This window comes from Lagenorhynchus albirostris, chromosome 11 (genome assembly GCF_949774975.1).
Source record: "Lagenorhynchus albirostris chromosome 11, mLagAlb1.1, whole genome shotgun sequence".
Taxonomy (NCBI): domain Eukaryota; kingdom Metazoa; phylum Chordata; class Mammalia; order Artiodactyla; family Delphinidae; genus Lagenorhynchus; species Lagenorhynchus albirostris.
The window spans coordinates 30,776,443-30,793,324 of NC_083105.1; the positions used below are offsets into that span (position 1 = coordinate 30,776,443).

At 40.7% G+C, this 16,882-nt stretch overlaps 2 protein-coding genes across 3 annotated transcripts in view; both read left to right on the top strand.

Annotated features, from left to right (window-relative positions):
- POC1B (POC1 centriolar protein B) overlaps positions 1-16,882 on the top strand; it is a 104,531-nt gene that overhangs the window by 1,553 nt on the left and 86,096 nt on the right. For both annotated transcript variants that reach the window (XM_060165033.1, XM_060165034.1), the window contains one exon: positions 16,685-16,856. In XM_060165033.1, coding sequence (XP_060021016.1) covers positions 16,685-16,856 — 172 coding nt within the window. The remainder of the gene's footprint in view (positions 1-16,684; positions 16,857-16,882) is intronic.
- GALNT4 (polypeptide N-acetylgalactosaminyltransferase 4) lies at positions 100-2,105 on the top strand. Its single transcript, XM_060165032.1, has one exon. The coding sequence runs from the start codon at positions 100-102 to the stop codon at positions 1,846-1,848; it is 1,749 nt and encodes a 582-aa protein (XP_060021015.1). The 3' UTR covers positions 1,849-2,105.

A 16,882-nucleotide genomic window follows, 5' to 3' on the forward strand; every position in this document is an offset into this window, starting at 1 on the left:
CTGGGAAGTTCGCTTCTACCTGAGCCCGGAATTCCAGCGTCGGGTCCCGCAGCCCTTCCCCTGCGTGGTGGCTCTGGTGGCCGCGTCCGCGCCCCAGCAATGAGGATCCGGATGGCCGTGAGGTGGACGTGGGCAGGCAAAAGCTGCCTGCTGCTGGCGCTTTTAACAGTGGCCTATCTCCTGGTGGAACTCTCCGTCTCCACTCTCCATGCCTCCCCAGGAGCCGGCCTTACCAGGGAGCGGGGCCCAAGACAGCTCTCAGACTCCGGGAAGAAAGCAGTGGATTTGTCTCGACCGCTTTATGAGAAGCCCCCTGCAGATTCCCATGCACTTGGGGAGTGGGGGAAGGCCAGCACACTCCAGCTCAAGGAGGGTGAACTGAAGCAGCAAGAAGAACTCATTGAGAGATATGCCATTAATATTTACCTCAGTGACAGGATTTCCCTGCACCGCCACATAGAGGATAAAAGAATGTATGAGTGTAAATCCAAGAAATTTAACTATAGGAGACTTCCCACCACTTCTGTTATCGTTGCTTTCTATAATGAAGCCTGGTCGACTTTGCTCCGCACCATCCACAGTGTTTTAGAAACTTCTCCTGCAGTCCTTTTGAAGGAGATCATCTTAGTCGATGACTTGAGCGACAGAGTTTATTTGAAGACACAACTTGAAACTTATATCAGCAATCTCGATAGAGTCCGCTTGATTAGAACAAATAAGCGGGAGGGGCTGGTTAGGGCCCGTCTGATTGGGGCCACTTTTGCCACTGGGGATGTCCTCACTTTCCTGGATTGTCACTGTGAGTGTAATACTGGTTGGCTGGAGCCACTTTTGGAAAGGATTGCTAAAGATGAAACAGCAATTGTTTGTCCTGTTATAGACACCATTGATTGGAATACTTTTGAATTCTATATGCAGACTGGGGAGCCCATGATTGGTGGGTTTGACTGGCGTCTAACGTTCCAGTGGCATTCTGTCCCCAAACATGAAAGGGAGAGGAGGAAATCGAGAATTGACCCAATCAGATCACCCACCATGGCTGGAGGACTGTTTGCTGTCAGCAAAAAATATTTTCAGTACCTTGGAACTTATGACACTGGGATGGAAGTGTGGGGAGGTGAAAATCTGGAGCTGTCTTTTAGGGTGTGGCAGTGTGGAGGTAAACTGGAGATCCACCCCTGTTCTCACGTGGGCCACGTTTTCCCCAAGCGGGCGCCATATGCTCGGCCCAATTTCCTGCAGAATACTGCTCGGGCAGCGGAAGTGTGGATGGACGGGTACAAAGAGCATTTCTACAATCGAAACCCTCCAGCAAGGAAAGAAGCTTATGGCGATATTTCTGAAAGAAAGTTACTACGAGAACGGCTGAGGTGCAAGAGCTTTGACTGGTATTTGAAAAATGTGTTTTCTAATTTACATGTTCCAGAGGATAGGCCAGGCTGGCACGGAGCTATTCGCAGTATTGGGATCTCTTCTGAATGTTTAGATTATAATTCTCCTGACAACAACCCCACAGGTGCTAACCTTTCACTGTTTGGATGCCACGGTCAAGGAGGCAATCAATTCTTTGAATATACTTCGAACAAAGAAATAAGGTTTAATTCAGTGACAGAGTTATGTGCAGAGGTTCCTGAGCAAAAAAGTCATGTGGGAATGCAAAATTGTCCCAGAGATGGGTTTCCTGTTCCAGCAAACATTATTTGGTATTTTAAAGAAGATGGAACCATTTTTCATCCCCACTCAGGACTGTGTCTTAGTGCTTACCGGACACCTGAGGGCCGACCTGATGTTCAAATGAGAACTTGTGATGCTCTAGATAAAAATCAAATCTGGAAGTTTGAGAAGTAGAAGAGCATAACAGCACTTTCTCGTCCTGAGCTGACGATAGCTTGAGCAAAGTCAAAGAGCCTTCAGAGAGCCTCAGTGAAGATTAAGTTTATCAGCATTCACCCAGTGGTCATCTGCAAGAGCTCTGTAAAAGCTGTGGATCATTTTGGTAAAAACACTGAAACTGGGTACACAGAGAGCTGCTGTTTAATATTTCAAAGTGCCTTACTTATGGGTTTTATTTAAGAGCTTTGTCAATATGGTCTCTTCTTAATGAATTTGACTTGAGATACACAAAACATTTAAGTGCCAGACTTAACGTTAAAGAACGTAAAAGTCCATGCAAAACGAGGGATGATTTATTTTGATGGGTAAGTTCACTGCACATCCCATCAAAAAAAACCAAAAAAACAACTCAGAAATGTGCAGTTTGAGCTATTGCTATTTTTATTGTACATAGAATTTGAATTTCCTTTAGCCAGCACATTAAATTTTAGGTTTTGTTTATTTTTTTAATTCTAATTTTCCTTTACTCAAATAGAAATCAAGGAAAGTTAATCTTAAGGAGAAGGACCTGGTTTAGACATATGTGTCATTAGATGTGAATTTGAATGTAAGTTTGGAGGTCTTTTTAACATACAGACATCTCAGAAAAATATACCCATATCTGAATGAAATGAGAGATATTTACATTCCAGACTGCAAACTTGAGCTATTGGACTTAACTGACCTATACTGATACCTCACATCACTCTGATTTTGTAAGCTGTCCTCTCTGTGAACTTGTTTGTGTGTGTAGGGCATTTTCTGATTGCACTTCCTTAAGTTATGAATGTATTGGAGAGGGACTCATTCAGAATACTGTGCTTCTCCTTGTTAATGCTTAATCACTTAAAGTAAATGCTTAATCACTTAAAATTAACACAACAGAGGACAGCTGCATTTGCTGAAATGTGTGAAACTGAAAGTGGGCCCACATCTACAAAGGCTGTGGAACTCTCCTACAGACTTCTTGTTGATTAGGACTTTTAAGGATCAATTTTAAGAAAACAAGGGGAAAAGATAGCCTTGGCAATGGTGGATGCTGCCTTCCAGGTTGTTTTCTGCACCTAACCCTGAGCCTGGTGCTTAGGCAGCTGTCAGTAGTTGTGGGTGAATGACTGACTGAATGAATGGCTCAGCCGATGATTGTGACTTTGGTCAAGTCATTTGATTGACTTAGTTTGGGCCTCAGTTTCTCATCTGTAAAATGTGGGTGCTGGAGCAGGTCTTGAAGATCTCTCCAGCTCTGAAATGTTATGCTTGTACATTCAGTCACTGTGCAATCTTTACAACACCTTTATTTCCTCCCTGCTAACGTAGGTAATGTTGTTGTGCAACGTTCAGTCCAGTTATGAAGCTGGAAAAAAAGAAATGGTTTTAAAAATTAAGTGAGCTGAGCTCAACTGAAGTGGTTTATTTTGGATTGAATGGAGAGTTGTGGTCAGTGTTTGTATTCATTTTATTTTGACAATTGCTGAACCAATTTTTGTTTTTATCTTTAATCTTTCAAACTCTAAAAGTTATCTTTTGGGTTAAGAATATGAATATTTTCCAAACTAAATTATGCAAGAAGTAAACATACTTAAAAAAATTATTTTTACTGGTTTTATTCCAATGTTGTATCCAGAATTCAATCATAGGCTGAATTCAGAATTAAATCTTAATTAGTTCATTGTGTTCTAGATTTGTGAAAAATGCATGCTCCATAAAGCATCAGTCCACAGTACTCGGAAGTTGTTTTCAGTGTCTACTTGATGACTTGGAGAGTAGGAACTTTGCAAAATCTAAATTTAAGAAAAGTTTGTAGGATAACCATTTCAAAAAGTAAAATTGCTATGTATGTTGAATATTTTGTTTCTCTTTTGTTTCTTAAAATAAAAATGTGTTAATAACTTTCTGTATGTTATGCAGCAAAGAATTGTCCAGATTCCATGTGCAGTGTGCATGGCCCTGGGTACAATTTAGGAGGGTTTGTAATCTGCTCTGATGTGGTTAATTGGCAGCAGATATGCTCCTAAACCCATATGCACCCTCACCCCTTGCTCAGTCTGCCTTTTCGTCTTTAAAATCACCCTTTCTCTTTTTATTTATTTTTGTTGTTCTTCTTAGCCCCCTATCAAATGGAAAACTAAGATTGACATATTCTAAATGTACCTACTGGAATTATTTTTATTCTAGAATCTTGCTGCTCCCATCGAAAAAAAAGGGAGCATTGAAAAGTAAAGCGCTTAATTCTTTATTTACCTTTTGCCTAAATTGCAGGGTGTGACCTGTTAATCTTTTTGGAAGAAATTTTAGGCTAGTGTTTTATTTATATCAGTAATTTGGAATCAGTGGGCTGTTCATTCCTCACAGTAATGTAGGTAACGGAAGAATGAGACCCAATTTTCATATATAGGCATTTCCAATTTAATTCCTAAAATACACTGTAAAACTACAAAGTATATTTTGATTGCCTACTTCTAATTTATTGGTACCAAAGCTCTCTTTTGCAGTAGATAATTAAGAGTTGATCTTTTAATTTATATGCTTAAAAACAGTTTTATAAAAAATTTGGTAGACAAGAAGTTTCAACTTTAAATGGTCACTATGTTATTTAGTGTTCAGTTCTATGAATATGTTGAGTAAATAGTCATTTTTAGCAGCCATTTAAAAAAATGATAATCTGGTCATCTACAGGATCTCTATAACTCAGAATAACTTGTTTGTAAACGAAAATTTGTCTGTGCACCCAGTAGTAGGCTCCTGAGTATTCATTAATTGTTGGCAAATCTCACTTTTCTAGGTTGATGATAGGAGGTTATTTTTCAGTTGTGTAATTTTAGTTGGTTTAGGGTCTCAATTTTAATTAATAAAATACTTAGTTTTGACTTTTTTGTCCTTTTCTATTGATGTTTTAATAATGTTTTAAAATGAGCACAAGGAATGTTGAGGTTCAGATTAATCTCTTTTGAACGATGAATTTTTTTGTGTGTGATGAGCGGTTTCCATCCTTTTTTCCTTTTGTTAATGGTATTTGCAATATTGATTAAGACATATAAAATAAAATGTGTGCCTAATTATTTTTGCAAATGGATTCTGATGATTTTAGTCCCTGGGGTCACTCTTCCTGTGTACACATTTATTGATGGTAATAGAAGTAAGTTAGCTTGTAATTATTTTACTTATTTGACAATGCAGGCAGTAGAATATTTTAAAAAGTTGAATTTCATGTATTATCTTGCAAAGTGTCATTAACCAGCAAGTATTCTGAAGTGGTGTTAACACTACTCGTGCATTAACTACTCATAAACAAACTGGAAATGATCGGAGATCTCTGGGACAAATTGGGGACACTATAGAAGGAGGCAAGTGGGTACGTGGGCACCTTAGCACAAATTTCAGAACCCTGGGCCGAAAAGAAATGTCTGTCCTGTAAACTGCATAGCTTCCCATTTCCCTCAACCTTCTCTCTGCATCACCCTGTCCCTAAGTGCAATTCCTGTCCACCAGTAGCATCTCTGTCCCTCTTTTAGTGATTCCCTCCAAACACCCTCCACCCCTGCCTCTCCCTGGCCTGAAACACTGCCTGAGCATCACCAGCCCAAGGACTCCGCTTTGTATATCAGATGTCTTATAGCCACGTTTAGGGTATGTGTAGTCAAGCTAAACATATTTTCACTGATCTTTTTTTTTTATGTACAGTTTAAAACGTTACTATAAATATATGTTATGATCTTCCTAATAATGAGTAATATAATCTTGCTAGTAAGTTTCTAAGTGACTGCAACCCTATGCAGATCATTTCATCTCTCTGTGTTTCAGTTTCATGAACGTTAGAAAACACTGGAAAATCCGTAGAGACAATATTAGTGGCTGCCAGGGCCTGGGGGAGGCAGGAATAGAGAATGATTGCTAATGAGGATGGGTTTTTTTGGAGGGTGTGGTGATGGTGATGAGAATGTTCTGGAATTAGTGACAGTGGTTGTACAACTTTGGGCAAAACACTGAATTGTACACTTTAAAAGGGTGAATTTGTGGTATGTGAATTGTATCTCAATTAAAAAAAAGTTCAGGGGAGAAAAAGAGGCTGGAGAATTTCATGTGTCTCAGAAAAGATTGCTCTTTTCTCTGTCCCTCTGTGCATACTAGACTTTAAAACAGGCCAGCAGTATTTATTGTTGATACTTGAGTCATGCTGTAATTCAGCAGAATTAAGGAAGTTAGATAAATATGTGAATCTCCGAGCTTCGTATGAGGGTGCAGGTGGAAACCAGTTTGTATTGGAGTTTTTTCTTAAGATTTCAAAAAAACCTCAATCCTTTTGAACAGGAGGTAGAGATTATTATAAAAGGTGAAACGAGTTCCCAGAGTATATAATTGTCTGTGGCAGAACTGAAGACTAGAGAACTCCTTCTAACTTGCTAGTTAGTAGTCAGATACTACTTTTCCTTTTGTGCCCAACTTGATCATTTCCCAGGCTGGCTGGGAAGGGATGTCTGCTGCAGGCCAGCAGTGTCCTCAGCTGTCTGATCATCATTCTAACCCATTTATTTACACTTATCTAATCCTCTTCATAAAAGGAATAGGAGGTACTCTATTTACTTAGTACTCTTTTTTTTTTTCTTTAAAGTTAATTCTGCTATGTGTCAGGTGCTGTCTTATGCTTGGGTGTACATACAGAGATGTACAAAACAGGTGTGCTTCTTATGATGGTAGGAAGAATTCACAGTCCAGTGATAGAGACAGATATTAACAAGTAAACATACAAATCATGTGCAGATACAACTTCAAACTGGAAAACAACCAAATGCTGTGAAGAAAAGGAACAGGTTTCTTTGAGGGATGAAAACTGGGGCAAAGTACTTAAGTTTATGGGGTCAAAGAACACTTCTCTGTGGAAGTTAGATTTAGCTCAAGACCTGAAGGAGGAGCTAGCTAGGCAAAGACTAGAGACAGAATAGAATAAGCAAAAATCAAGGGTGGGAAAGAGCTTGTCCTTGATCAAGGAAATAAAAGGCCAGAATGGGTAGAGCCTGTAAACAAAGGAAGAAAGAGAGCTTTAGGAGGTGAAATTGCAGGGGGAGGCCGAGGCAGCTTGAGTTGTCTTTGGAGGCTATAGTGGGTTAAACGGCGACCCCCCAAAAGATATGTCCATGTCCTAATCCCTGGAACTTGTAAATGTGACTTTATTTGAAAGAAAAGTTCTTTGCAGATGTAATCAAGGATCTTGAGCAGGGATCCTCCTGAACTATCTGGGTGGGCCCTAAAATGAGACATACAGAGGAGATAAGAGGAGGAGGCCACATGAAGTCAGAGATCGGAATGATAGAGCCACTGGCCAAGGAGCTCCTGGAGGCGCCAGAAGCTGGAAAAGGCAAGGAATGAAATCTCTAGAGCCTTTAGAGGGAGTGTGATCCTGCCAACACCTTGATTTTGGACTTCTGGCCTCCAGAACCGTGAGAGAATAAATTTCTGTTGCTTTAAGCCTCCAAGCTTTTGGTAATTTGTTATGGCAGCCACAGGAAACTAAGAGGGCATGTTTTAGGCTTTTGTTCTGAGAGTCATGGAAATTTGTTGAAGGATTTTAAATGAGGGAATGATACAATATGATTTATACCTCAAAAAGATCACTCTGGTTACTACGTGGAGATTGAACCACTGTGAGTAGAGAAATCAATTAGGAGCTATTATATCAGCAGGAGATGATGGTGGTTCAGACTAGGATGGTGGTCTTCAAACTCGGTGATAGCCTGGGAAAGAGAAATTTGGGAGTTACTAGCATACAAATGGTATTTAAAGTCATGGGAATAGATGAGGTCACCTGGGAAAAACATAGAACAATGAGGGCAAATGGTCCATTTCTGAGTCCTAAGGCTCTCCAACCTTTGGATCAGAAGAGGAAATGACAAAAGAATCAAAGAAGGAATAGTCGGAAAAATAGGAGGGGAACCCATTATAGTAAGGTATTATGAAAGCCAAGGTGTAGATAGAGTGGAGTAAAAATGTAGAAGAGAGAGAAGAAGATATTAAATAGTCATTAGAAAGAGTGGGGAAGGGAACTGTTATAGAATTGAGCACCACTGGGTAGTGTGGAAGATCTGTGTGCAATTAGCGATCATGAATTTATAGTATTTCCAGTCTTCCTGGGAGTGTGTCTAGCAATTCTCACTGGCACAGATATAGTCTCAGAAAAGGCAGAGCGACTGGGATTTTGCCAGGGGAATTTAAAGGAAGGAGGAAAAGTCAAAGGATTGAATATATGTGTAAGAAGGGGTTTATAATTTGGATAAGGAGAGAAGTGAGGATTATAAATCAGATAGTGAAATGAAGATAGTGATAGAGAGCCTCAGTGGAGAACATAGGTCAATGGATTGGAGTTCTGGATGACTTAGAAGCTCATCCAGAAAAGAAGCTATAAGAAAAGCATGTTATCAAAGGGTAGTGGGTTTCATTTAGCAATCAGGGAAGTGTTGGTTCTGCTGGCGACAAAGTCCAGGGTTTGACCATGAAATGGGCTGCTTAGGAAGCATGGAAGAAAAGGTCTTTGGAGAGGCCTGGTTGTCCCTTTAGTCTGAAATATTCATCACCACCTCACTCTGGTTGGCTGGCTCCTTCCTGTGCTTCATGCCTCCACTTAAAATGCCACTGATTACTCCATCTGAATAAAGTATTCTATGCCCATGAAAAATTCTCATGTGACATCCTGCTTTATCGTTCATGTCTCTTAGCACAATTTAAAGTGATATGCTTGCCTGCTAATTGACTTGTTTCCCTCTTCTCTGCTTAAATTTAAGCCTATACCAGGGCTCCCTGTTTTACAAATAAAGTAGCTCAGCACAAAGAGGCACATGGACAAGTGCTGACAAGATAATCATTGGTCTTTGCTTTGGGTGTTATCATGGCTAAAGCAGATTTTGCTGGGAGAACGGTGATAGGTGTACTGTTCACATGGCTTTGGAGAAAGATACTTTCTTCCATTAAGATCCTGTGTCTGAGATGCAATATAGATTTTAGCACTTGAAAATGCTGCCCGAGTCAAGAGCTCTCCTGCAATTTTCAGATAAGTTTGTGACCTGCCAGTATATTTGATTTTGCATTTATTGAAATGTTCATTAAAACAATGCGTCTACTGAAACCCAAAGAAGTTACGTAAATGAAATAAAGCTTCACACAAACTTAAATTAAAAAAAAAAAATTAAGCTCCCTATTCAGAGATTTTTGCCTGTATCGTTACTCAGGACTCTCCCCACCCCGCCCACCATGCCTTACATGTGGTAGGGGTGAGATATCTGTTGAATGAACTAATAATACCAGGAGTTAGAACGGAGAGAAAGACCTGAAGTGTGAAAGAGAAAATGATTGTTGCTTGAAAGGGCTGCAGGGAACTTGATGTCCCCGAGCAGAGTCAAAGTGTAAGTAGGTTAGTAAGAGGAGGGACTTTCAGAGAGGAGGATGTGTATACAAGAGGGATCATGTAGTGGGTGTTTCTCTGGCCCGTGGTAGCTTTGGGGAAGGAGAGCAGGCATGGGTACCAGGGTCAGCTAAGGGGCTATCTGGAGCATTATGGGAGAGAGTGCAGGGTAATTGATGACCAGAGAGGCTGAAGGCTTAAATTCCTGCTCATGACTGGAGGAAACAGCATGAAGCATGGTGGATTTATACTCAGTAGCCTCTTGGAAGGTGGTGGGCTCTTGGGTTTCACAGGATGAGTTGGAAGGTGATCAGAGAGGAGAGGATGGGAAAAAATGACCACCTGTGAAATACCATCCCTCTTTATGCAGACAGAGACTGGAAGTTGAGTAACTTTGCTGAGGCGGTATAGCTAGCAAGCAGCAGAGCTTGGGTGAGCCTGGCTTCCAGTCGGCCTCTGGAGACACACTCTTTTCCATTAGGGCAGTTTCCCAGAGGGGCACACTTAAGTTTATGCAGATGTTGGAAGAGTTTAAGAGCATTTTCATGTGACGTGCACAATCTGAGCTGCACTTTAGAAGCTTCCATTTAAAACGATATATTTTAACATTGATGTTGTCACCTTTTCCTCTTTTTGTGTTCAAGGTTACCCTGTCATTGATTCATTCCCTATTTAATCTGTGGGACGTTTGTAGAGTAAATGACAGTATAGGACAAGTTTACATCTCCTTTTTCTTTCTGAATAGAGGCAGAATGAAATTGTGAATTTTTAAGTTATTTTCCTCACAGTGAAACTATAATTAAAGTTTGCCAGAAATTCTTTTTCTATTCTGGTTCTTGATGGCAACCTGTGTAGCAGATTTACTTAAGTTCCTCCTACTGTTATAGTTTTAAAAATTGCTCCCAAGCGCTAAAGTAAGCTCGGGTACACACTGAGAGGCAGTAGCAGAGTGCAGTATTTCTCAGATGTCCACATATATCAGAATGGACTGAGAAAGTGATCAAAAGTTCAGATTCCTGGGTTTTACTCCAGAGAATGTAACTTACTAGAAATACACGTTTTTTCACAAGGTCCCCAAGTAATTCCAATGGGGATAATCAGTAAATCCCCAGAGCTTCTCCAAGCACTGGGTTCTTGGTTAAATGCCGCGGCTGTGGAGTCTGATAGACCCGGTTAAACACGGAGCTCTACTCCTTTCAACGTGCGTGACTCTGGGCAAGTTACTTCACCTCACCAAGCCTCATTTCCTCATCTGTAAAAAAGGGATAATAATGGTCACCTACCTCGTTGTGAGGATTATGTAAAAGGATGTTTACCAAGTTCTTAAAAGTACTCGGCCCACAGTGACAACTCGAGAAGGGTTTGTGTTAAGATTGTCACCCCTCATCGAGATACAGAATTTGAATACGTTAAATTTCTCCACATTGTCATTACTAAAGATTATTCTTAAAGCAGTCACAACTCCTTTGAGACTCTGCTTACACCAGCAAGCTAACTACTTAGTGTCAGCTAGCAAGAAAATTATTCCCTCATTCAGACAGGAATTTTAAGTCAGTGCCATCACTTAATTATACTATTACATAGTGCTTGGATTGTACAAACAATTCTGAAAGTATTAGATAGGGTATTAAAGTTTATCTAGTTACGGTTAGAATATTATCTTTTTATTGTGCAACCATCTCCCTTCTGTCTGGGTTTATGGATGTGTATGCCTGGGGATTACATTTTATTTTTCTTTTCCTAAAAATACTTATAGTTGGGCTTCCCTGGTGGCGCAGTGGTTGAGAGTCCACCTGCCGATGCAGGGGACGCAGGTTCGTGCCCCGGTCTGGGAGGATCCCACATGCCGCGGAGCGGCTGGGCCCGTGAGCCATGGCCGCTAAGCCTGTGCGTCCGGAGCCTGTGCTCCGCAACAGGAGAGGCCACAACAGTGAGAGGCCCGCGTACCGCAAAAAAAAAAAATACTTACAGTGAACTCCTTCTCTTAGATTTCCTTAGAAGATTTCCTTGTTTATATTTTCCTGAAGAAGGTGGTCCAGTGTTTCTGTTGTGAACCAAAGACCACCATGAACCTGGAAATGCAACAGAAAGTACAAAATCATGGTGCCCTCAAACTAGAGAGCTGAGTTTCATTCTGGTAGTGGGTTTTAAAGCAGAACATAATGAGGGTAGGAAATATATTGAGGGACTTCTGCAATAATTGAAAAATTCAAGAATTTCTATATGGAGGTGATTGAGTTATTAGGACTCTCTTGATTATGGAATGAAAAGGCCTAAGAGGAATATAATCCAAATTTATAAAGTTGTGAAAGATACTATATTATGAACATGGACCTTTTTAGTAAATTCTAAAATATGTACTCTTTGACCCATCAATAATTCTTTTGGGCATTTATCACAGTGTTATTTTGCATATGTCAGAAATGACACATGTACATTGCAGCATCATTTGTAAACAACCTAAATAGGGTAGACTGCTTAGATAAATTAAGGTATAGCTACACCATAGAATACTATGCAGCTATTAAAAAGACTAAGGCCAACTTCTGCCTCCAGACACGATAGTAACTGGTAACCAAACTTGCCCTCCAGCTGAAAACAACTGTAAAATGAGACAGAATATATGAGGCAACTGTTTTCGGGCATTGAGCAAACAGGGAATGTAAACCGGTGATCCTTGCAAGAAGGAAACACCTTCTTGCAACGAAGGTGAGCTCCTCCCTACTTGGCTTTCTCCCCGGGGGCACTCTTCCTGCTGCACAGCAGAGGTAGAGCAAAGCGGAGCAGAGGTCTTAGTTCTTCTGCCTGTGTCCGGGCTGAATGCGTGTGGCAGGGTTCCTGAGAAGCTGCTGCTGAGTGGGGTACGTGGCCTCAGATGTCTGTGGGGCCTGCTGCAGTTTTGGCTGAGGTGCAAGTTGAGAGAGTGTGAGGTCTAGCGGAGACCCCTTCCTGCCGGGCTGAAAGAGGAGTGGTGAGCCCAGTGACCATGCCGGGCTAGAGCGCTCCAGCTCTAGCTCAGACAAAGGGGAGATCTTGCCCAGCATCTCAGGCGAGACACCAGGGAGGCCAGGCCTTAGGCATCAGGACCACATCTGAAATAAAGGGCATGCCCGAAAACTAAATTTAAAACTGAAGTAGATTTGCTCTAATAAAGAATAAAACCAAGGCTGGCAAGATCAAAAGGAGTAAAACTGCACCCTGAACTCTAGTTAGTAGCACCGCTTTTTGCAGGGGTGTGGGTTAGTGATTCTGAAACCGTTTGCGTGCTCTAGACTTGAACAAAAATATATTGAGTGTAACGTGAGCCAGATTTTTTACTGTGGGGGAAGAGAGTTATAAATGTAAGAAGAGGGAGGGCTGGAATGTATTTGGTGCTGTTAGATGGAATTAGAGTTATCAATATGAACTCATGGTTTTTAATATCTTTATCTTCATTTCTACATATTGATAGATACAGCTTTCTATTTATATCTGCTTTCTTAGTTCTGCCTGCTGAGATTTCTATTTATACCTTATTTCTTAGTTCTGTTAGCTGTCACAGCAGTAGCAATGAGCAAACATAGTTTCCAGATCTTGGTTTCTAAATACCACTCTCTATTAAGAGGAATCGGAGCTTCTTGGGGAGAAAAGACCTATTCCAGGGCTGGAGCAGGGAAAGTACATCTTGGAACATCTTGTAATTCTAGAAGTAAGGAAGTATTCAAAATGATGGACACATATCAGAAGGACACAGAGGCCAGCTTTAAGGGGCTCTTACTAGCCAAATCTGGAACAATATGAGTCAAAATAAATAATGATAGCTTTGAATTATAACCCACTGAGTAAAATAATCTGAGTTCACACTGATACGAACAAGTATCTGAATAAGTAGATAAGTGGAGAAAAAGAGAAGATTCTTCCTTAAAGTAACAAATTAACAAATTAAACATTAGTTCATTAATTAAACATTAATTAGTAAACCATAGGAAGAATAATGGGTTGGAAAATCATTGAAGGATGCTAAAATTAGTGGGTGATGGACTTCCCTGGTGGCACAGTGGTTGAAAATCCGCCCACCAATGCAGGAGACACGGGTTCAAGCCCTGGTCCGGGAAGATCCCACATGCCGCGGAGCAACTAAGCCTGTGCGCCACAACTGCTGAAGCGCACGTGCCTAGAGCCCATGCTCCGCAACACACAAGAGAAGCCACCGCAATGAGAAGCCCACATACCGCAAAGAAGAGTAGCCCCCGGTCTCCGTGACTAGAGACAGCCCTCTCACAGCAACAAAGACCTTACGCAGCCAAAAATAAATTAATTAATTAATTAAAATTAGTGGGTGACAGTTTATTGAGGAAGAGGATATTTATATAGTTTACAGTATCTCCCGAAAAAATACTAATTAATTACAAAGTGGAAAAATACTAACTTTACAAGGCAAAAACTACCTAAGCCAAGTGATCAAAGTTAATCTCACCAGTACTGGGACAGATACCAAGCGTACCCTGATATGATGCACTGATAAGGGCACAACATAATTTTTGTGGTGTTCTTGTCAAAAGTGTATATCCTGAGTCTAATGGCAAGGAAACAACAGGAAAAAAACAAACTCATTAAAAAAGATCAGATTTGTGATTACCAGAGGCAGTGGTGGGGGAAGGGGGATTTGGATGGAGGTCGTCAGAAGGTACAAGCCTCCAGATGTAAGGTAAATAAGTACTAGGGGTGTATAACTATAATTGACACTGCTGTACGTTGTATATAAAAGCTGTTAAGAGAGTAAACTCTTAAGAGTTCTCATCATGAGGAAAAATATTTTTTTCCCTATTTCATTACTGGATCTCTATGAGATGGTGGATGTTCACTAAACTTACTGTGGTCATCATTTGATGTGTGTAAGTCAAATCATTATGCTGTACACCGTAAACTTATACAGTGCTGTATGTCAATTATATCTCAATAAAAATGGAAGAAAAAAATCCAGAAAAAAAAGTAATTTGACACACATATTTGCTTAAACACACGGGAGGATACTCAAGGAAATGAGTATCCTCTGTCCTATGTGCTTAAACAAATATGTTAACTATGCCTCTAGGAAGGGAAACCAGGTGGCCAAGGGCTGGAAGGAAATTTGGTAAATACTCTTGTAATACTAGAATTCTGCATCATATACATTTATTACCGTTAGAAAAGATAATTTAACAACAAATGCAATAATTGGGAGGCAGTACCATCTCTTTCCAGAAAAAGGTATTCCTCGCAAAGCAAACCTCCAGTTAACTGTAGTTGATTTTGGTTAAATCAATGAGAGAGCTCGGGTTGAGGAAAGAAAGTTATTGCTACTTAAGGTGACGCAATAACTGTTGGCCTTTTGGACATTATGGAGAGCAAACCATTAGTATGCTCTTTGTTGTCACCTCCAGAGACCTGACACTGGCCTAGGTGACTGTGGACTTTGTTCTTTCTTTTGTCCTAATGAGGATTTCTTGAAACAATAGATTATTGTTATAAAATATAAATACTTTTTTTTAAATGGGTAGATTTAATGGTTAAATTTTTAACTTCCTCCCTTTGATAGTTTATCTTAAAATAGATGAGTCAGATGACGATTAGGTACAAGCTTTGACATTTTAAATGATGTGGTAATGTTTATAGAGGGTGTGGTTCACTAGAAATGTATGAAAGCAAATTCCAGGTTGACACTGTACAACATGGACACCAATAATCAAACACCTTTTATTATTGTGGTATTAGGGTTTGGTGGCGCAGGGTTAAGGAAGTAAGGAGGGAAATTCAGTGTTGGTTTTCAGAGTTTCCAATAAGAATGCATTCATGGGCTTTTTGTAGATTGTTAGTCTTTTTTTCTGTTTTCTTGAAATTTGGAAGAAAAAGTAGAGTGTACCCTGAGCCACACAGTTGTAATTGGGACATCCCTGCTTCTAGTGTTTCATAATTATTAGGGCTTGGAAATGCCACCTTGCTGTAAGGTTTTGCTGTCCTTTAAACCACGCGTTCATCCTGCCCTCTCATCACTTCTCTTTAGCGGGTCTCAGGCTGATAATAGCCAAGTGTTGCTTTAATGTAGCCATCAACTCTAAATTTATGATTTTTGAGCATCTACTCTGCTTAAGATGTCCTTTTCCTTTTCTGACAAAATATGTAAAGGCTCAAGTCCTGTGGCACCTTCTCAGTTAAGTGTCATGTTCTCATTCCTCTGGCTCTGCCCTCTGCCCCTCCCCCCCACCCAGCCCATGCCACCCCTAATCAATTGTTGCTTCACCATGATCCTATAATAACATTTTTTCTGGTCCTTGTCATATTGAACATTAGTGACCCTGTAAACCTTCAGTGAGTTCATGGATCAATTGTGTATTAACTCCCTCCACTGCCTCCCTCCCATTTTCTCCTCCACCCACACCATTCCAGCTTTGATCCCACCACTTCACTGAAACAAATCTTGTTGCCAAGCCAACGTTTGATCCTCGGGCCTAGGGCTGGCTTCTTGGACAAATGACCTGTATCGTTGCGTAGGTCTCATACTTGGTTTAATGCTCTGCTATCATGGTCTTGAAATTCTTAATGATTTCCCACAAGGGCCTCCACATTTACACTGGACCCCCCAAATTATGTAGCTGGTCGTGTTCAGGCCTGATCTTAACCAGATCTCTTCAAAGCACTTCACACAGCCCGTCAGCCTCTTGGAACACATCCTGAATTCCTGGACACCAGTCTCCTTGCCCCCTCCCCCTCCATTTATGGCTCCTTCCTGTCTCTCCCTTCTCTCCAGGTTAAGTATCTGCACCCTCTTCTTTATCTAGACTCACTGCCTGAGTGATCCCATCCAGTTTCCAGTCTTTAATGTGCCCACACATACAATGCTTGTGTACAGAAAAAGAGTGCGCACAGGAGCAAATTATAAACCAAATGGGGCAAAATAGTAACAACAGGTGGATCTGGTAAAGGGTATATTAATGTTCTTTATACTATTTTTATGACTGTTCTATAACTGTGAAGTTATCTCTGCATAAACAGTTTAAAAAAATCATTCTCATCCAGCCCTCTCAGGAAAAGCATTCAGTCCTTATGACACAAAGATTAAGTTACTTTCGCAGTCAACCTGAGAGAGACAGAACTGACTCCTACTCCTGTGTCTCTGTTGTATTGTGCTGCCTTCTTCTAGTAAATAGTCATTGAGTTCTAACCAAATACAGGGGCCAATAATCCTGCTCTGTGGCTACATAGGACACAGCCAAGCTTGCATATTAGTGATGTGGCTTTGGGTTTCTTTTACAAATGTTTTTGCCATTGCTTGGTCTGTCGCACAACCTCCAGGCCCCTCTGTTACCTGGACGTCTTTTTCTTAGATATGCTGCCCATTGTAATGAGACATGCCTACATTCGTGTTTTAACACACAGTGGTTTTGTTCTTCTATTTCTTAATAGCTACCGGTTCTTGGGATACGTTTCTCATGCTGTGGAGTTTCAAGCCGCAAGCTAGAGCTTTCAGATATGTGGGTCACAAGGACATTGTAACCAGCGTGCAGTTTTCTCCACTTGGAAACTTACTGGCATCTGCTTCACGAGACAGGACCGTTAGACTCTGGATTCCTGATAAGTAAGAGAAACGAACACCTGTTATGC

Coding starts and splice junctions, on each gene's coding strand:
- GALNT4 (XM_060165032.1), top strand. CDS start 100: ATGAGGATCCGGATGGCCGTGAGGTGGACGTGGGCAGGCAAAAGCTGC.